Below are 22,365 nucleotides of genomic sequence, written 5' to 3'. Positions count from 1 at the left end.
AGACCCAAAAAATAACCTAAAAAATCATGCCAAATAACACATAAAACCTAAAATAACAGTAACATATAGTAAAAGCAGGAATGATATGATAAATACACAGCCTATATAAAGTAGAAATACTTTTCCACAATCATTGCCTGAACTGTTCTCCGTAGCGAAAATGTCTCAAGTGCCTTCGGCAAAAACACGGAGATTGGTCAGTATGACAATGTGGGCATCACTGAATCATAGTTGAAAGGCGGCCATATTTAGGAGCTTAACATCAAGGGATATACTTTCCATCAAAAGGAAAGGCATGAAGGCATAGAAAGGGGTGACATTGGTTCACAGAATGCTGAATCTTTGTGGGTGAAGTTAAGAAACTGCAAGGGTAAAAAAATCATTATGGGAAACATATCTAGGCCTCCAAATAGTAGCCAAGATGTGGGGTTGAGTTTGCAAAGGGAGCTGGAAAGGGCATGTAATAAAGGTAATGTCGCAATTGTAATGGGGGACTTCAATATACAGGGGAATTGGGAAAATCAGGTTGGTGTCGGATTGCAGGAGAGGGAATTTGTTAAGTGCCTACAAGATGGCTTTTTACAGCAGATTGTGCTTGCACCAACTAGGGAAAAGGCCATCTTAGATTGGGTGCTGTGTAATAACACAGATCTTACTAGGGAGTAAAGGAGCACTTTGGGGGCAGTGATCATAATTGATTGAATTCGTACCGCAATTTGTGAGGGAAAGGGACAAGTCACATGTATCAGTTCTGCAATGGAATAAAGGGAATTACAGAGGCATGGGAGAGGAGCTTGCCCAGGTGGATTGAAGGAGGATACTGGTGAGGACGACAGCACAGCAGAGATGGCTGAAGTTTCTGGGAATAGTTCACAAGGCGCAGGATAGGTATGTCCCACAGAAGAAGCTGTTCTCGAATGGCAGGGGTAGGCAATCGTGGCTGACAAAGGAAGTTAGGGAGCGCATAAAAGGAAGGAAAGGGCATATAAGGTAGCTCTTTTCCTAGAAGCTGTATGGTCTGCTGAGTTCCTCCAGCACTTTTTTGTGTGTTGCTTGGATTTCTAGCATCTGCAGATTTTCTCTTGTTTGGGATGAACTTAATGAGTCCTTTGCATCAGCCTTCCATAAGCAGTATGCCAGAGGTCTGTAAATGTCAGGGAGCAGGAGTGAGTGATATTTCTATTACAAAAGAAAAAGTGCTAGGCAAACTCAAAGGTCTTAAGGTGGATAAGACACCTGGACCACATGGATTACATCCCAAAGTCCTGAGAGAGGTTACTGAAGAGATAACGGATGCATTGGTTATGATCTTTCAAGAATCACTTGGATCTGGCATGGTCCCGGAAGGCTGGAAAATTGCAAATATCACTCCACTCTTTAAGAAGGGAGGAAGGCAAAAGAAAGATAATTATAGGCTAGTTAGCCTGACCTCAGTGGTTGGGAAAGTGTTGGAGTCCTTTATAAAGGATGAGGTTCCGGGATACTTAGACACTAATGATAAAATAAGTCAAAGTCAACATGGTTTCTGTGAAGGGAAATCCTGTTTGACAAATCTGTTAGAGTTCTTCGACGAAGTAACAAGCAGGGTGGACAAAGGAGAGGAAGAGGATGTCACTTACTTGGATTTTCTGAAGGCAATCGATAAGGTGCCACATGAGGCTGCTTAACAAGATAACGTCCTATAGCATTACAGGAAAGATACTGGCATACTGGCATGGAGAGAGGAATGGCTGACAGCCAGGAGGCAGCGAGTGGGAATAATGGAGGCCTTTTCTGGCTGGCTGCCAGTGACTAGTGGTGTTCCTCAGGGGTTAGCACTGGGACCGCAACTTTTCACATTGTTTGTCAATGATTTAGATAATAGAATTGATGGCTCTGTGGCAAAGTTTGCAGATGATACGAAGATAAGTGGAGGGGTAGGTACTGCTGAAGAAGAAATGCAATTGCAGCAGGACGGTCAAATTGGAAGAATGGGCATAAAAAGTGGCAGATGGAATACAGTGTTGGGAAATGTATAATAATGGATTTTGGTAAAAAGAACAATAGTGTAAACTATTATCTAAATGGGGAGAAAATTCAAATATCAGAGAAGCAGAGGGACTTGGGAGTCCTCGTGCAAGACTCCCAGAAAATTTACAGGTTGTGTCTGAGGTAAAGAAGGCAAATGCAATATTGGCATTATTTCAAGGGGAATAGAATATAAAAGCAAGGAGATAACACTCCATAAGACACTAAGACACTAGTCAGGCCATACCTGGGGTATTGTCAACAGTTTTGGGCCCCATTTCTCAGACAGGATGTGTTGTCATTGGAGAGAGTCCAGAGGAAGTTGAGAAGGATGATTCTGGGAATTTAAGAGACTACTAGACAGGTATATGGAGGAATTTAAGGTGGGGCGTTATATGGGAGGCAGGGTTTGAGGGTCGGCACAACATTGTGGGCTGAAGGGCCTGTAATGTGCTGTACTATTCTATGTTCTAATGAAGGGGTTAACATATGAGAAGTGTTTGGCAGCTTTGGAACTATACTCACTGGAATTTAGAAGAATGCGGGGGTGGGGTGGGGGGGGGGGGAGTCTCATTGAAAGCTACCAAATAGAACATAGAACATAACCTAGAACATAGAATAGTATAGCACAGTACAGGCCCTTCTGCCCACATTTGCCTCCACCATTGATCCAGGCAGTGTATTCCACGCACCAACCACTCTCTGAGTAAAATACCTCCCTCTAATATCCCCCTTGAACTTTCCACCCCTTACCTTAAAGCCATGTCCCCTTGTATTGAGCAGTGGTGCCCTAGGGAAGAGGCGCTGGCTACCCACTCTATCTATTACTCTTAATACCTTGTATACCTCTATCATGTCTCCTCTCATCCTCCTTCTCTCCAAAGAGTAAAGCCCTAGCTCCCTTAATCTCTGATCATAATCCATACTCTCTAAACCAGGCAGCATCCTGGTAAATCTCCTCTGTACCCTTTCCAATGCTCCCACATCCTTCCTACGGTGAGGCGACCAGAACTGGACACAGTACTCCAAGTAGCCTAACCAGAGTTTTATAGAGCTGCATCATTACCTCGTGACTCTTAAATTCTATCCCTCGACTTATGAAAGCTAACACCCCATAAGCTTTCTTAACTACCCTTAACTAAATGTTTAAAGGACTAATATGGTGAATTTGGAGAGGATGTTTTCTATGCTGGGGGTATCCAGATTGGGGTGTATGGGGTGTCAGGGAGGGGTAGCACCTCTGGTGGGGGAACATGTTGCGTCCTTTTCAAGGCGGTTAGTCCACCTTTGGTCCCCACCTGGCACTCAGCTCTCACCTGTGGCTCCCCGTAGCTGTTTGCATGCGACAGCGGCCACACCCCGGGCAACGGCTTCGACAAGCCAGCTAAACCAGGTGAGGATAGCTGACGGGTCTCAAACCCTCGGTGAGATAGGGAGTTGTCTATCCCAGCATGTGAAGACAGAATCCGGCGGATTGAGCAGGTGAGACCAATGGAAGGTCCAACAGTCAAGAAGGCGGTCTCTGCAAGCGTCGTGGAATGTGTAGAGCAGGACAAGACACAGAAGATGTCCTGGTCATCCACTGCGCCTAGTCCCATCTCCAGCCGTCTTGACTCTGTCTTGCCACTGGATCCAGATGGGAATTGGGAAGAGAGAGTGAGGCTGACGCTGCGCAACTCTCCCTCACTTAAGTCCAAATCACGCGCTAGTCTCAACACCATCTGGTGCCGAGGTTCTCATTGACGTCGACGATGGACAAACAACAATCCAGATCTAGACAACATTGCCTCAAGAATGAGGGGCAACCTTTTAGAACAGTGGTAAGGAGGAATTTTTTTTTGGCCAGAGAGTAGTGAATTTGTGGAATGCTCTACCACAGACTCCAGCGATGATAGAATAGCAGAACAGACTCAATGGGCTGAATAGCCCAATTCTTCTCTTATGTCCTAAGGTCGAATACTACATTGATATGCAAACAATACACTTAGGGATCTTATTGCCAAACTGGTGATCAGAGAACTGTTTCAAATTAACTTCTGTTAAATCGTAGCAACTTCACAGAATGTAACTTTATACAAAAATGTCATGATAGTGATAATAATCAAAGTTTGCAGAAAATTAGTGAAACAGGGAAGATAAAATAAGTTTCAAATAAAAATCTAAATACAAATATCAATCCAAATGCAAAAGATAAAGTCTAAACAGCACACACAAAATGTTGGAGGAACTCAGCATGCCGGGCAGCATCAATGAAAAAGAGTAAACAGTTGACATTTTGGGACGAGACCCTTCATCACGACTGGGAAAAAGAGATGAGAAGTCTAAGGAGGAGGTACACAGTTGCAGGTGATAGGTGAAACCGGCAGAGGGGGAGGAATATAGTGAAGAGCTGGGAAGTTGATGGGTGGAAGAGATAAAGGGCTGGAGAAGGGGGAATCTGATAGGACAGTGTAGAAGACCATGGAAGAAAGGGAAGGGGGAGGAGCACCAGAGGGAGGTGATGGGCAGAAATAATGTGAGAAAGTCTAATATAGTCTAAAGCTGATTACTGGTTGTGTCAAAAGAAAAAGCATTTCCTTCAAATTCATATGTAGCCAGTATTGGAAAATCAATGTTGATACAAACTTGCATGAAAAGATTCAGTGAAGCATGTTATTGCTTTTACTGTCAAAACTTTATATATAACAAGAAAATATCACTGAAAATACTAGTTTAATGCGTTTTAGATTAAGACAAAAATGTACATTGGGGAAATAAGGTGATGGGAAAAAGTTATCTAACTGGCTTTGATAAAATTCTTTCATTTGCAAGTACCACATAGTAAACGGACTTGTCCCAACAAAGAAATTTAATTTTGTACACACAAATGCCAGAGAGATAATTTTGGTCAAATAAAGCAAGTGATTTATATTTGAAATCAAAGTATTTGAAATTGCTGGTATAGAAGTGGCATCCTTATAAACAACGTGAAGGAGGCCTTGCATATTTTGAGAGAGATTTCCACTGCTTTTCTACTGAATAGGAAGCAAAATTATGCAGATTTAAAATGAATACGCACAGGTACTTCAATCACACTTCACTTCATTGTATTCAGCGCACAAGGCTGACAAGTAACAGATAACCCAACCAAATTTGTCTACAGATATATCCAAGTTAAAATTTAATCTCTTAATGTTGCTAATTGTTTAATTTTATCTGTTCTACTAGGCATTTATTCATGTCAAATATGTAATTTGGAATTCCAATTTAAGAGAATGTGATTTTTGGCCTGATTTATTATAGAGTAAAACAAGAACTTTTATTATTCTATAATTGATACTGCTCTGAGTATCTCTCAGTTGGTGATACTACATTAATTATCCCAAAAATTACAATGAAACCATAACAGTTTTATTTTCTACTACAGTCTAACATATAATAAGCATTCAAGACATTTGACAATTCAGACTACCAATAAACAGCAATAACACTATTCAGAAAAGCTTCAGATTCAAACAACTTAGTATTTTTAATAACACTTTAGTTAACGTCTTAAGACATACAAGGAACAATTTCTATTAAGAAAACAAACTACAGAAAACTCCAACAGCACTAACAAAAAATACAACGACAATATTAAAATGGTGACTTTAATCTCCTCCTATTCATTTTAATCCCGAGAATGACTTTACGATTTCCCCTGTGAGTTTAAAGTTCAGAGTACACTTATTATTAGATTAGATTCAACTTTATTGTCATTGCGCCGAGTACAGATACAAAGCCAATGAAATGCAATTAGCATCTGACCAGCACAGTGGCGTAGTGATTAGCAGAATGCTTTACACTACCAGCGACCTGAGTTCAATTCCCACCGTTGTCTGTAAGGAGTTTGTACGTTCTCTCCATGACTGCGTGAGTTTCCTCCAGGTGCTCTGTCGTTCTCCCACTGTCCAAAGGTGTACCAGTTAGTTAAGTGGTTGTTGTAAGTTGTCCTGTGCATTATTAGGCTAGGTTAAATCAGTGGTTGCTCAGTGATGCAGCTGAAAGGGCGGTAAAGGTCTGTTTCATGCAGTATTTCAAATAAATAAATAAAATCTGTCCTCATCTCAGCCAAGAATAACTGACCCGTTACTTTGAGACCGTGACCCCTAAATTGAGCTATACTACCATGGGATCTGTCATCCCTGCATCAGGTTGCTTGTTCTGTGTGAAGTGTTGTGCTGACCACAATATTACCATGCTGCCACATGTGATAAATAAATGAATCTGAATCTGACTGTACCTAGAGACTTGAACTCTGGGGATTAAAAACAAATGAAGCCAATTTTGCTGCAGCTGCAGCATTAACACTTCAGTGTAGTGACGAGTGATGAATTTCTACACAAACTATCGTTACCTTGCGCAAGCACAAATGTAAAAAATAAATAGACCAAAGAGCTAAACTGTGGCCCAGGGAGTAAAAGCACTAAATTATGTTGAAGTAATTAGTGATTTAAAATAATAATTCAGTAAATAGTACTTCAGTTACTCACCACTGCAACAGTATGGCCAATATTTTAAATACATAATGAAGCTATTACAATAAATTGATCAGACTGAATCTGAATGTTTTTCAAGAAACACAGTGTAATGCTAGGGCAGGTTAAATCTTCATTCACATACTGACTTGTGATTTGAAATGGTACAAAATATCACAATGCACGTTAATTAAATAGTTATTTTAATCCCCTAAAGAATTGAATCATTCAAACTATTTCAGTAGACCAAAAGACCATAAGATATAGGAGCAGAAGTAGGCCATTCGGCCCATTGAGTCTGCTCTGCCATTCAATCATGGGCTGATCCAATTCTTCCAGTCATCCCCACTCCCCTGCCTTCTCCCCATACCCTCTGATGCCCTGGAATCTATCTCTGCCTAAATGCACCCAACAACTTGGCCTCCACAGCCAATCGTGGCAACAAATTCCACAGAGTGACCCCCTCTAACTAAAGTAATTTCTCCGCATCTCTGTTCTAAATGGACGTCCTTCAATCCTGAAGTTGTGCCTTCTTGTCCTAGAATCCCCTACCATGGGAAATAACTTTGCCATATCTAATCTGTTCAAGCCTTTTAACATTCAGAATGTTTCTATGAGATTATCCCACATTCTCCTGAACTCCAGGGAGTACAGCCCAAGAGCTGCCAGACGTTCCTCATATGGTAACCCTTTCATTCCTGGAATCATTCTTGTGAATCTTTTTTGAACCATCTCCAATGTCAGTATATCCTTTCTAAAATAAGGAGCCCAAAACTGCACACAATACTCCAAGTGTGATCTCACAAATGCCTTATGAGACATCACATCTCTGCTTTTATATTCTATACCTCTAGAAATGAATGCCAACACTGCATTTGCCTTCTCCACCACCGGCTCAACCTGGAGGTTAACCAAGTCCCTTTGCATCTCTGCATTTTGAGTTCTCGCCCCATCTAAATAATAGTCTGCCTGTTTATTTCTTCTACCAATGTGCAAACACTTTCCAACACTGTATTTCAATTGCCTCCTCTTTGCCAATTCCCCTAAAATCTCTAAGTCTCTCTGTTTCCTCAACACCACCCACTCCTCAACCTATCTTTGTATCACCGGCAAATTTAGCCACAAATCCATTAATCCCATAGTCCAAATCATTGACATACATTGTAAAAAGCAGCGACCCCAACACCGACCACTGTGGAACTCCACTGGTAACCGGCAGCCAGTCAGAATAGGATCCCTTTATTCCCACTCTTTGTTTTCTGCCGACCAGCCAATGCTCCACCTATGCTAGTAACTCCCCTGTAATTCCATGGGAACTTATCTTGCTAAGCAGCTTCATGTGTGGCACCTTATCAAAGGCCTTCTGAAAATCCAAGTACACCACATCTACTGCATCTCCTTTGTCAACCCTGCTTGTAATTTCCTCAAAAAATTGCAGCAGGTTAGTCAGGCAGGATTTTGCTTTCAGGAACTCATGCTGGTTTTGGCCGATCTTGTCAAGTGCCTCCAGGTACTCAGTAATCTCATCCCTAACAATTGATTCCAACAACTTCCCAACCACTGATGTGAGGGTAACAGGCCTATAGTTTCCTTTCTCCTGCCTCCCACCCTTCTTAAATAGCGAAGTAACATTTGCAATTTTCCAGTCATCCGGTACAATGCCAGAACTATCGATTTTTGGAAGATCATTGTTAATGCTTCCTCAATCTCTCCAACTTCCTTCAGAACTCGAGGGTGTATCCATCAACTCCAGGAGATTTATCCACCCTCAGACGATTAAGCTTCCTGAGCACCTTCTCAGTCATATTTTTCACTGCACATACTTCATTTCCCTGAACACTCTTGAATGTCCGGTATACTGCAGATGTCTTCCACTCTGAAGACTGATGCAAAATATGCATTCAGTTCCCCTGCCAGCTCTGTGTCTCTCACTACAATATCTCCAACATCATTTGCTTTTGGTCCTATATCTACCTTCAACTCTCTTTTACCCTTTATATACTAAAAACAAGCTTTTAGTATTTTTTTTATATTAGTCACCAGCTTCCTTTCGTAATTCATCTTTTCCTTCCTAATGACCTTTTTAGTTTCCTTCTGCAAGTTTTTAAAAGCTTCCCTATCTTCCCACTAGCTTTGGCTTCCTTGTATGCCCTCTCTTTTGATTTTACTTTGGCTCTAACTTCACTTGTCAGCCACAGTAGTGTCCTTCTTCCATTTGAAAATTTCCTCTTACTTGGAATATATGTCTTGCACTTCCCTCATTTTTCGCAGAAACTCCAGCCATTGCTGCTCTGCTGTCCTTCCTGCTAGTGTCTCTTTCAAGTCAATCTTGGCTAATTCCCCTCTTACGCCACTAATTTCCTTTACACTGAAATACCGACACATTGGAATTTAATTTCCCCTTCTCAAATTTCAAAGTGAACGCGATCATATTGTGATCACTGTTCCCTAAGGATTCCTTAACCTTAAGCTTTTTTATCACCTCTGGATCATTGCACAACACCCAATCCAGTACAGCCAATCCCCTAGTGGGCCCAACAACTAGCTGCTCTAAAAAGCCATCTCTTAGACATTCTACAAATTCTCTCTTTTGAGGTCCAGTGCTGACCTGGTTTTCCCAATCCACTTTCCTGTTAAAATCCCCAACAATTATCATGACGCTGCCCTTTTGACACACCTTTTCTATCTCCTGCTGTAATTTGTAATCTACATCCTGGCTGCTGTTTGGATGCCTGTATACAACTGCAATTAGGGTCCTTTTACCCTTGTCATTTCTTAACTCAAGCCATAGGGACTCCGCACCTTCCGATCCTATGTCATCCCTTTCTAATGATTTAATATTATTTTTCATACACAGGGCCACACCACCCCCTTTGCCTACTAACCTATCTTTCCAATACACCGTATATCCTTGGACGTTCAGCTCCCAATGGCAGCCATCCTTTAGCCAAGTTTCAGAGATGGCTACAACGTCACACTTGCCAATCTGTAGCTGAAGTTCAAGATCGTCCATTTTATTTCTTATGCTGCATGCATTCAAGTAACATTTTCAGTCCAGTATTTGTTGCTTTCTGTTTTAACTGCACCATACCTCTATTGCCCTGTAACTCATCCCACTGGCTGTGATTATGCCTCATCACCTGCCTGTCCTTTCTATCATCTCTGTTGCACACTATCTTTGATTTATTTCTGTTTTTCCCTTCCTCAGCCCTATCACCCTCGTTCCCATCCCCCCCGCCAAATTAGTTTAAGCCCTCTTGAATAACTCTATTAAACCTGCCTGCTAGGATATTGGACCCCTTTGGGCTCAGGTGTAAGCTGTCCATTTTGTACAGGTTGTAAACCACCCCGCCCCCCCCCCCCCCCATAAAAGGCCACAATGACTCATGAACCCTACACTGGTCTCTCAGCCATGCATTAACATGCCTAATCATGCTATTCTTCCGCTTGTCAGCAATAGCATAGGCAGCAATCTTCAGATTACTACCCTGGAGGTCCTGCTTTTCAGCTTCCTACCCAACTCACTGAATTCTCTCTTTAGTACCTCCTCCCTTTTTCTACGTGTACCAAGACTTCTGGCTGTTCACCCTCTCCCTTCAAAATACCCTGTACGTTATAAATTTTTGGTTTATTAAGTTTGCCATTAGAAAATCTAATTCAAATGGGTAAACACAGATTGTACTAACCAGCAATAAACTAAATCAACTTAAGAAACAACCATAGTTGATCTTATTATTTAAGAGAATTATACAGTAAGCTGTTTGATTCTCAGCCTTACCAAAAAACATTGGAATGTCGAGTTTGTCTTCTCGATCAACTTTTCTTTTAATCATGACAATATAGACGGCATATAGCACTGCTCCTGTTAATGACCACAATGAGCCTGTAATAAAATAAGATGTAAATATTATAGAGAATAATAGACAAAATTTGAGTTTTAAACAGAAACTCTTCATTCTAGTCATGTTTACTTTGTACATAATTTTGTTATTAACTGTATTCTCATATCAGAGACCACTTTCCTACCAACTCTCAGTGTGATAATATATCCCTATCTTCCAACCTTTTTTCTGGCCAATTGAATTTTAAATTATTGTTGACACTGAGGGCTTGTGATAACTGACAGTCTGGATGGGTCAGAGTTGAGAATGGATTGGGTGCAGTGGGGGTGGAGGGAGCGAAATTCCGGTCTTAAGATTAGTTTGAATGGGATTGGTGATAATTAAGATTCTCCACGTTTTATTTTTAAATCATCCTTCACTCATTTCTCAAACTCCTCAAACTTCAAACCCACTACTAGCACGGCAATCCTCAAAATCACACACCATTTGTTTAGAGCAGTGCTTTGCAACCTGGGGTCCACAGACCCTTTGTTCAATGATATTGGTCCAAGACCTGGAGAAGGTTGGGAACCCCAGTTTAGAGTCTTTACTTTTCAATGGGAAATATTGTTATTGAGAATTTTATCTTCTACTGGCCTTCATACTCTTGCAGTTGCCTTTATTTCCATTTAAGACACGAGTTTCATTTTTTCTCTTATACTTCTGTATCCAATTTAAAAATGTTATTAAAATCACTCCTGCCCTCAGGAAAACTTACCATAAAATTACTAATTAATCCTACCTCACTGTACATAACCAAATCTAATACAGCTTGTTCCAGGTTTACTATTCTGACATACTGTATTCCGAATGTGCTCCATGAATTCGTGCTCAAGACTGGTTTAATCAGTTTAGTTGATAAAAAAAACATAAAATTAAGTTACAAAGATTGAAGTCCCTTTTATGCAAGCTCCCATTATTTCTTCATTTGTACTCTGTCCTATAGTGTAGCTGTTGACAGGATATCGATTGACACTCGTGTGCTCTTTTTCTTAGCCGTTTTCATCTCCACCCAAACTGATTCTCACTATTGATCTTCTGAGGAAATATGATTTCTCACTTCTGTACTAATCTAACTCACCATTAACACCCTTTTTCCTTCAGGTTATTCCTCAAAAATAGCCTAGAATATTCAGTACCTAACCCAAGTCACATTTCAAATACCCTCTTTAACAGCAATCAGATCACCCCCATTTACTTCTACATCTTCTTAAATATGAATCCTATGGACAAATACTTAGTGAACTTTAAGTGACATATACAAAACACAAGCATATGAAACCAAGCAAAATTATTCTTTAACTAAGTCAGCACAGCTACTATATATCCAATTGAATTGCTGTTTTTGCCCTGCATTAACAGTTTCTTAATACTGTAAAGCTGGAAATGTTGAGCAATCACTATGCAGGCTTGGATTCAGCCAACAGCAACCTACATGAAGACATTAATAACATCCATCTTTGGGCTGAGAAAAATATCTGGTCATATTTCTGGCGAGTTGGGTAAGGAACACCCTGCTTTACTGGAAGGTCCAACTGCTTCTCTGCTACCTCAATACATTATGAGTGCCAAGTACCACACTATCAAAATGACTGGGTCACTACTGACTAAGATCTAGCATCAACTATCTTATCAAAAAGATGGCAGAGGCAAGGGGCTCTGTGACAAAGAATTCATAGTTAACTCCTGAGTCTTTATTCTTGAGTTCAATTCTAGTCAGGTTAATGAAGTACTCACAATGTGCCTGGATAGCTCCAGATACAACCATACCCAATAAGCAAGGCAAGTGCACGTCACCCATCTGGTAAGCACGGCTTCCTTCAGACTCTATACAGTTTCTACTATTACCAGTGTACCACAGGGAATCTTGAATACACTGCTGCATAAACATTCTGTTAATGTTCACCAAGTCCTAAATCATTTCTACTTCCAAAAGGGAGAGAGCAGCAGTTATTACTACAGAGATTCCCAATAAGATCTTGAATGGGTACATATTAATTATCTTACTGAGTTAATATCTGGAAGCCTCTAACCAAAACCACTGTGCCTCTTCCATCAGCACATGATGTACATCAACTGAAAGAGAAATTCTTTACCTCTGTCAAAGCAGATAGGAAACAGTAGAAATGAATACTGCCTTGTATTTTGAGAATAAGCTTTTTGTTTAATAAAAACTGAATTCTCTCAGCGAATAATGCATCATTTTCTGTGGGACTATTACTCAATATCTAAGTGTTATGCATCAGAGGTTCAAGAGTAATTCATATTTATACAGCATCCTTAGGGAGCAAAACAGTCGCAAGCTATTTCACAGGAGTAATATTGAACAAAGATTTCCAACTGTGGATGCCAGGAAAGTTGGCCAAAAGCATCAGAGCAGCAAATTTTATTAAGAGTCTAAAAGGGGCTTAACAAAACAAAGAAGTTTAAACTGGGGTTAGAAAACAAGTCAGAATCAGAATCAGGCTTATTATCACTGACATAAACGATGTAAAATTTGTTCTCTTTGGCAGCAGTGTTGTGAAAAGACAAGTTTTAAAACGTTTAAAAATGACATAAGACCATAACAATAGGAGAAGTAGGCCATTCAGCCCATCGAGTCTGCTCCGCCATTCAATCATGGGCTGACCCAATTCTTCCAGTCATCCCCACTCCCCTGCCTTCTCCCCATACCCTTTGATGTCCTGGAATCTATCTCTGCCTTAAATGCACCCAATGACTTGGCCTCCACAGCTGCTCATTGCAACAAATTCCACAGATTTACCACACTCTGACTAAAGTAATTTCTCCGCATATCTGTTCTAATGGACGTCCTTCAATCATGAAGTCATGCCCTCTTGTCCTGGACTCCCCTACCATGGGAAATAACCTTGCCATATCTAATCTGTTCAGGCCTTTTAACATTGGAATGTTTCTATGAGATCCGCCCTCATTCTCCTGAATTCCAGGGAATACAGCCCAAGAGCTGCCAGATGTTCCTCATATGGTAACCCTTTCATTCCTGGAATCAGTCTTGTGTCGCTTCTCTGAACTCTCTTCAATGTCAGTATATCCCTTCTAAAATAAGGAGCCCAAAACTGCACACAATACTCCAAGTGTGATCTCACTAGCGCCTTATAGAGTCTCAACATCATATCCCTGATCTTATATTCTATACCTCTTGAAATGAATGCCAACACTGCATTTACGTTCTTCACCACCAACTCAACTGGGAGGTTAACTTTTAGGATATCCTGCACAAGGACTCCGAAGTCCCTTTGCATCTCTGCATTTTGAATTCTCTCCCCATCTAAATAATAGTCTTCCCATTTATTTCTTCCACCAAAGTACATGATCATACACTTTCCAACATTGTATTTCATTTGCCACTTCTTTGCTTATTCCCCTAAACTATCTAAGTCTCTCTGCAGGGTCTCTGTTTCCTCAACACTACCCGCTCCTCCACCTATCTTTGTATCATCGGCAAATTTAGCCACAAATCCCTTAAGACCATAGTCCAAATCATTGACATACATCGTGAAAAGCAGCATGTTCCTAAACCAGGAGCCAATACAAGTCAGCTAGTATGAAACTTGGAATGAGACAGCACATAGATAACAGAGGTTTGAATGACATCAAGCTTATGGAGAGCAGAGCGAGGGTGTTGGGCAGAAATGTTTAGAACAGGGGCTCCCAACCTTTTTTATGCCATGGACCCATACCATTAAGCAAGGGCTCCGTGGACCCCAGGTTGGGAACCCCTGGTTTAGAATAATCAAGTTTATAGCTAAAAAGCATAAGTGACAATGTCAGCAGCAGCTGAGTCCAAGCAGTGAAGAATCAGACAATGCTTTGAAAGGTGAAATAGGCAGATATAGCAAAGGCTGATATAAGTACTCACCTGAGGTGAAATATCTTAAAAAGATTGCCAACTTCAGATGTTTGCAAGAATCAGAAGGTTGCATAGGAGCAGAATTATTGTCTGGGGAGTAGAGGTGATAGGTGTTGGAAAAAATAGCATTGGCCTTCCTTGTATAAATTGGAAGAAACTTCTGTGTACTTGTCACTAAATGTCAGTCAAGTGTAACATTTTAGGCACAGTGACATATTCAAAATAGGGAAGTGGTAAAGTAGAGAAAGGTGTCATTACACATTGTTACTGAGTGATAAAATTCATTGAAAGTGGTGTCACAGATAGATAGGGTTGCAAAGGATGCTTTTGGCACATTGGCCTTCTTAAATCGAATTATTGAGTACAGTTTTGTTTAAGTTGTATAAGATATTGGTGAGGTCTAATTTATTGTGTGCAGTTTTGGTCACCTAGCTACAGTAAAGATGTAAATAAGGTTGAAGGAGCACAGAGAAAATTTACAAGGATGTTGCTGGGTCTAGAAGGCCTGAGTTATAAGGAGAGATCGAATAGGTTAGGACTTGATTCCTTAGAGTGTAGAAAATTGAGAAGAGATTTGATATACAAAATTATGAGGGGTATAGATAGGGTGAAAGGAAGCAGGATTTTTCCACTGAGATTGGGTGGGATTACAACTAGAAATCAAGGGTTTAGGCTGAAAGGTGAAAAGTTTAAGGAGAACATAAGGGGGAAACCTCTTCATTCAGCGAGTTGTGAGAGTGTGAAATGTGTTGCCAACGCAAGTGGTGTATGAGAGTTTGATTTCAACGTTTAAGAGAAGTTTGGATAGGTACGTGGATGGTAAGGATATGGAAGGCAGGCCGAAGGGAGTAAGCAGTTTAAATGGTTTCAACTCAGACTAGATGGCCCAGAGGTCTGTTTCTGTGCTGTACTTTTCTGTGACTGACTCTAAATGTGTGCAGCAGTGTGGTGGCAATGCACAAGAATAAATCTGAGATGGGGGGCCAGAGGCAATGGTTCTGGCATCTAAAACTATAGATCAGAACCGTTAACTGACAAACTATCATTAGACATGCCCAAGGTTAGGTTGTAAAATCTTTTAGAACTTTGTACCAAACCTGAAGTGAAACTACTTAATTTTAGAAATGACAAACCATTAAGTGTTCTGACTTAAGCAAATGTTAAATTACCTTTATGGGTAGATTTGTAATTTTACAAATTGACACAGGCAGAGATATTGTAAATTGAACAAACAAATTCTATTATAGATATACAATTTAATTTTACATTTAAAACTATATTTTACAGCTAATAACCAAACTAAACATGCACATTCTAAAACATCTTGAGGTTGAAAGAGCTAACAAATACAAATTGTCTATGCACAGCAGCTTCTATTTTCCATTATTTAAAACAAACAGTATACTAGCTTATAAACTTGAGAATCAGAATTCAATAATGCTGTTATCCAATGACTGACAGAAACCCTTCGATTGAACAGTATGTGATGTTTCTGATTAAACAGTCTATAAAAGATCTAGAAAAGATGGTTAGAAAGTACAGTAAGAGAGCAAAGTTAAAGATTAAAAAATTTCATTATCCTTGTATTTGGACAGGATTTTTGTCATTTTAATGACTGAATGTGTTTCAGATTTTGTGTATTTTTAGACAAAAATTCTGCCAGCTCCTCTGACGATAGCTTCAGCAAATGTACTTTTTCGAGAAAAGAAACAAATGGATAAAATAAATCTAGTCATTTTTAGAGTCAGAGTTTTACTGCAGGAAAATAGGCCGTTCGGCACAACTTGACTATACACACCCAATACTTATAACTGACTTGAGAGCTGTACAATTCTACTTTTAATACCTCCTCCGTGATTTAGTTAACTTGTTTATAACTTACTTCCTTGTACGTTTTTATTCTTAACGACTCATTGTGCCAATCGACCATTCCATTTGCCTTCTTCTTCAGATGATTTTTAAAAAAACTATTTTAAAAAATCTTAATTATCAGTGGAAGGAAAATTAGCAGCAGGACAATTAAGTAAAAAACAACTGACTATTCTAAATTATGTATAATAGTTTTGATGAAATAGAAATAAAAATATAGCAGGTAAATAATATTCATTATTTGAAGAGCATTTCTACACAATAGCCTGAGATCATGTTCCTACATAGAAAAAGATAAAGATCAGAAAAATCCGGTAATGGTAAAATATTTTACAGCTTCAAAGTAAGAAATGGACACTTATGCAGCTTTATGGTGCCACGGAGAGAAAGCTTTTGACAAATTGGCTTTCATAAATCAAAGTTTTGAATACAGGAGTTGGGATGTTACATTAAATTTGTTTAAGAGATTAGTGAAACCTAATTTGGAGTATTGTGTGCAGTTTAGGTCACCTACCTATAGGAACTATATCAATAAGATTAAGAGTACAGAGAAAATTTACAAGGATGTTGCCAGGACTCGAGGTCCTAAGTTATAGGGGAAGGTTCAATAGATTAGGACTTTACTCCCTGGAGAGTTGGAGAATTGATAGAAGTACACAAAATTATGAGGGGCATAGATAGGGCAAATTCAAGCAGGCTTTTCCTCTGAGGGTCCGTGAGAGTAGAATTAGGGGTCATGGTTTAAGGTGAAAGGTGAAATGTTTAAGGGGAATACGAGGAGGAACTTCCTCATTCAGAGGATGGTATGAGTATGGAACAAGACTCCAGGGCAAGTGATGGATGCAGATTCAATTTCAGTGTTTAAGTTTGGACATGTACATGAATGGGGTGGGCAGGGGGCAGCTATTATCCAGATGCAGATCGATGGGAATAGGGAGGATAAAAGTTTGACACAGACTAGAATGGCCAAAGATCCTGGTTCTGTGCTGTAGTGCTCTATGATTGTACGACTCTGTGTATCTTATTGTCGTACTTTCACCTTATATAATCTGACCTCCAGCATTAGAAGCAGGTACGAATAGGTCAGTTGATCTGATCAATTTGAAAGGTTGGATATTCCTTGATCCACATTAGCAGGCAGCATGCAGAGTCAGCAAGTCCTAAAGCACATACTATGTTGTATTAGCACAGATGATCAGGAACACCAAATAATATTTAGGCAGAACAGGAAACAGGTCTGAAGAGCTCTGGACTTGTGTATCTTTTGAGTCATGGAGAAACTCCATATTTTATTAATCTTTTGCCTTGAGATAATGATAGTGTTGAACTGATCCTGCAAACTTACCTAGGGATGTAATACACTCTCCTAGGATGGATGAAGTTATGTCCCACCTTGCTGTCATGTGGGCATTAAGGAAAGAAGAACCATGTTGTTAGAAATGTGACAAATATTATTGCAAGGTGGTATTATTATGGACCAACATCTTGAGGAAGTAGCTCCTTCATGCAAAGTATCACTAAAGTTAAGTGAAATCACTTGATTCTGTCATTATCACACTGAATTTATTGATCAGTGCCTTTACAAGCACACTACAAACATAAAATATTCAAGCTTTAGGCATTCTGTTGAAACGCAGACTGCAGCTTCAAATAACCTGAGTCAACAAGGCTAAATATTATTCAGTATCAACCTACATTCATAAAAATGAAAGGGCAAAAATACAGAAACAACATGTACAAAAGGAGAATTCTCTGATGAAGCATCTACTACAGAAATTAAGTTTTATAGCTGATTACAATCAAGTAGTTACAGGCTTAATTTATAGTTGGTCTAATCATATTTTGGCATATTCATGATGAAATCATACAATTAGTGCCAATCATTTCTTGATTAGCAAAATAACAGTTTGGATGCACTAGCATACAAATTCAGTAATACTGTATCTAGGTGAGCTACCATAACCTTGAAAATTTAAAACATTAAATCGTTTCCACTAGACCACTGAGCATTCCAGGCAGTGTACAAGTGATTCGGACATTTATGACGCTAAGGATAACATAAGTTGAAATTACTGGTAGTCATTGCACACCAAAAAGATATTGCAATTGTGAATTAAGATTGTAAAGAACAACAATGTAGCCATGATGCAACTAATAATTTCAAAAATATGCCATCTTGAAAGTGCAAATATACTTTGTGCCATTAAACACAAAAAAGACAGAAAATCTGGTGACAAACATGATCTTAAAACTGGGATGCAGTAAGCATGAATGGGACCCTGTATGACCAAAGGGGCAGTGTTGGGCAGGAATGGGACATTGCACGTCCGAAAGGTCTGGGTTAGGCATGAATGAGACACTGCATGTCCGAAAGGACTGGAATAGGCATGAATGGGACCCTGCATGTCCGAAAGGACTGGAATAGGCATGAATGGGACCCTGCATGTCCGAAAGGACTGGAATAGGCATGAATGAGACCCTGCATGTCCGAAAGGACTGGAATAGGCATGAATGGGACCCTGCATGTCCGAAAGGACTGGGTTAGGCATGAATGGGACACTGAATGTCTGAAAGCACTGGGTTAGGCATGAATTGGACACTGAATGTCTGACAGGACAGTGTTGGGCATGAATGGGACCCTGCATGTCTGAAAGGACTGGGTTAGGCATGAATGGAACTTTGCACGCCTTAAAGATCTGGGTTAGGCATGAATCCTATGGTCATTGTGAATACAATATTCTGCCACCGCCATTTCTCTGGGTAACCCTAATAATATACACCTATGCTCATTGATATGGGTTTCAACCATGAGTCCCACTTGGCTGACATACACTACTCCATGTGCACAGGGAGTCCTGGAAGCATTAGCTGACCTGAGACCCAGATCCTCTGATCTGCATAAGTTGTGACTTGAGCTTCCTTACAGGTTTGTGAATGGTATTAATTCAGCGATCCTTCCAGAAACTATGGTAATATAGGGAAGACAGGTGGTAATGACGGGTTCCTCCTCGTTGTTAGATTTCCGGGTTTTTCCATTTGGGTTACCCAGAAAAATTGGTGGCACCATAACATTGCATTATATGCCCATAGGATTGACTTCTTCGGCACAAGACTACTGTGCTGTGCCAACGGCTTTTGGGACTGCCTGATAGAGGAAGCCATTGAAATAAAACCAGAGGAAAAGAATTTTAACAAGGTCAAAGGTCTCGCTCTAAGTAAGAACTGAACTTCGATTGTAAGCAGAGTGGGAGGGCAGAAACCTGATTGGATGAAGACTACCCAATCAGGAGGGATGGGCTACAGGAATATAAATACCACCAGGCTAGTCATGCCTAGACATGATCCCTGATGAAGATGGCAGAGTTTATCATCGAAATGTTGGTTATAATCGATACCTGTACCCGGCTGGAAGCCAGAGAAGAGTTTATTCAAAAAGGAAGGGTTAGACATGAATGGGACACTGCATGACAGAAAAAATAAGGTTACGCAGAATGTTTGGTGTTACATTTCAATGAGCTGACAAGCAATTTCATTTTTAGTGGCTGCCAGTTACCACAGGGTTCAATTATCTCTCACCTTCTAACCCTGTCTGCCCATATACAATTGTATGAGACATGTAATTAGTCACCATCATTATGTGCTATGTTGTATGACGTGGGCGTTCATGGTCTTCCATCCGTCCCTAATCTGTGGTGGATCACTGCTTCTGGGGACGACACCTCCATCCACAGTGCTGCTCCCATCCCTGTCTTTATCCGTGACCATGATTACTCTTCGCAATTTTTTCTACAGAAGTGATCTGCGATTGCCTTCTTCTGAGCAGTGTCTTTACAAGATGGGTGATCCCAGCCATCAACAGTCTTCAGAGCTTGTTTGCCTGGCATCAATGGTCACATGATCAGGACTTGAGATATCCACCAGCTGCTCATATGACCATCCACACAGGTTCCCACAGGTTCCTGTGACTCTGACTGGGGGGTTAAGCAGGTGCTACACCTTGCCCAATGGTGACCTGCAGGCGAGTGCAGGGAAAGAGCTCCTTACATCTCCTTTGGTAAAGATGCATCTCTAAACTGCCACTCAAAAATTAATAATTGATATAAATGTATTTCAATCACATTAATTTGTAAATAGATATAAATTGGAGGTATTATCTAACAAGTCTAACACTTTCAATAACTGACATTAGCTGTGGCAAAAACACTTTCACCAGCTGTTTAGAGCAAAATAATTCTGACAACTAATCAGATAATTTCAATATTCTCTATCAGTGTTCAAATAAGTCCTGATTAGATAACTTACAAGTTTCAAAATGATGTACACAAAGTATTTTTATAGCTCATAAAATGCAGCTTGTTTAATTAACTTAATTGCAGTTTTGTATGTCTGATTTGATTATAACAGCTTTGGCTTGATTATTTTACATCAGTGGAAGCTGATTATTTGCAAAAGAGTGAGTGGTGAGAGTTCTTTTCTACACACAAGTAAAAATGAAAATGGCGGCATACTCAACACAACAAATCAAGGGTAGAAGGAGATGACTTATCCAATTTTAGTTATACTGTTAAAGAATCAAAGCAAATTAAGAAAACTCTCAAAACAAAGTGGATTTTATAGCAAGATGCAAAAATAAAATTTATGATGGAGTAAGCACCTCTTTTGTAGTGAACGATGAGAAAATACAGAACAGTAAAATAATTGGAGTTTTTTGTCCATTGCCTTACTTTTGCTTTGAAGACTCAGCACATCTTTAGCAGAAAAGATCTTAACGCTTTGCAAGGGGTCCCAAACTAACAGTGTGTTACCTAAGACATGCCCTCTTCTCATTGCTATCACCAGATTTCTGAATGGACATTTAACCCATGAACACTGTCTCAATAGTTTTATATATATACATACCTGCACATATACACATACAGTATATACTTACTGTAATGTACAGTTTTTATTAGGTATTGCAATGCACTGCTGCCGTATAACAGCAAATTTCTGTTATGATTCTGATTCCATAGGAAGAACTACGACATTTAGGCTGGGGGATCATTAAATAGTCAAGATGAGAAATGTAATCAAAGTGACTAACAGAATGCTGACTTTTTCCTAAGGATTAGTACACGAATATAGAAAAACTTTGCTGGAGTCATGCCAAGTTCTAGGTAGACCACATCCAGAGCACTTGAGAAAATCTGACTGTCATACATCTGAGGCCCCCATCCAGAGCACCTTGAGCAAACTTGAGCCCCATACATTGTGGAAGGGTATTATTTCCTGGAAATTAGTTTCGTATTGATTTATCAAAAGTAAATTTGGTTTTTATGTAATAAATTATGACTGGTTAGACAAGCTAGAATTTATCTCATGGAAATTTACAAGTCAAGGTAATACATTTTATTATCAAATATTAATGACTGCCAATGGGCAAACTACTTCTGCTGGATGGAAAGTCTAGGATCAGGAGATAAAGGCTAATAACTGCTCCAAAACAATCAGAAATAAAGACAGGAATCAATCCCATGCACAATGGGAAACAGAAATTTTGATCACTAATCTGGAAGTTTATACCTGGTCATTTGTTAATTTAAAGACTGAAACGACTCTTTAAAAAATATCTGTATTAGTAAGTTAGTGTTGGCGCGTGGCCAAGTGGTTAAGGCATTCGTCTAGTGATTTGAAGGTCGCTAGTTCGAGCCTTGGCTGAGGCAGCGTGCGTGTCCTTAAGCAAGGCACCTAACCACACATTGCTCTGCGATGACACCGGTGCCAAGCTGTATGGGTCCTAATGCCCTCCCCTTGGACAACATCGGTGGCGTGGAGAGGGGAGACTTGCAGCATGGGCAACTGCTGGTCTTCCATATAACCTTGCCTAGGCCTGCGCCCTGGAAACTTTCCAAGGCACAAGTCCATGGTCTCATGAGACTAACGGATGCCTAAGAAGATTAGTAAGTTAAGTACAGAAGTTAGCATATGGAGCTAGATCAAAGATTAGCCATGATCTCAATGAAAATACTTGAGGGACTTAATAGTCTTCCTGCTCTAGTTGTCAGCTTAGATCAAACGTGCAGTCACTAAGTTCTAAATGAGACCTAAAATGCATTAGAACCAAAATTGTTTTGGATTTGAACATTGGTGAAGATATTATTCAATAGATTATGGTTATGTTGACAGAAATACAAGTCAGTTTCCATACTTCATCTTTCCAATTGGGCTTTCATCAAACATCTATTGCTAATAACTCACACAC

At 39.9% G+C, this 22,365-nt stretch overlaps 1 protein-coding gene across 5 annotated transcripts in view; it reads right to left on the bottom strand.

Annotated features, from left to right (window-relative positions):
* LOC140199673 (solute carrier family 35 member F5-like) overlaps positions 1-22,365 on the bottom strand; it is a 146,424-nt gene that overhangs the window by 46,536 nt on the left and 77,523 nt on the right. For 4 of the 5 annotated variants that reach the window (XR_011886463.1, XM_072262138.1, XM_072262136.1 and 1 more), the window contains one exon: positions 10,282-10,386. Coding sequence is in view for 4 of the 5 variants with exons in the window: in XM_072262138.1 (XP_072118239.1) it covers positions 10,282-10,386 (105 nt within the window). In the remaining variant the exon portion in view is untranslated. Of the gene's footprint in view, positions 1-5,526; positions 5,933-10,281; positions 10,387-22,365 lie in introns of those variants that run through there. The other variant, XM_072262137.1, reaches the window with a different exon arrangement.

Source organism: Mobula birostris, chromosome 6 (genome assembly GCF_030028105.1).
Source record: "Mobula birostris isolate sMobBir1 chromosome 6, sMobBir1.hap1, whole genome shotgun sequence".
Lineage (NCBI taxonomy): Eukaryota > Metazoa > Chordata > Chondrichthyes > Myliobatiformes > Myliobatidae > Mobula > Mobula birostris.
Note: the sequence above shows the minus strand (reverse complement) of the source record. Positions and strands in the feature narration are given on the sequence as shown.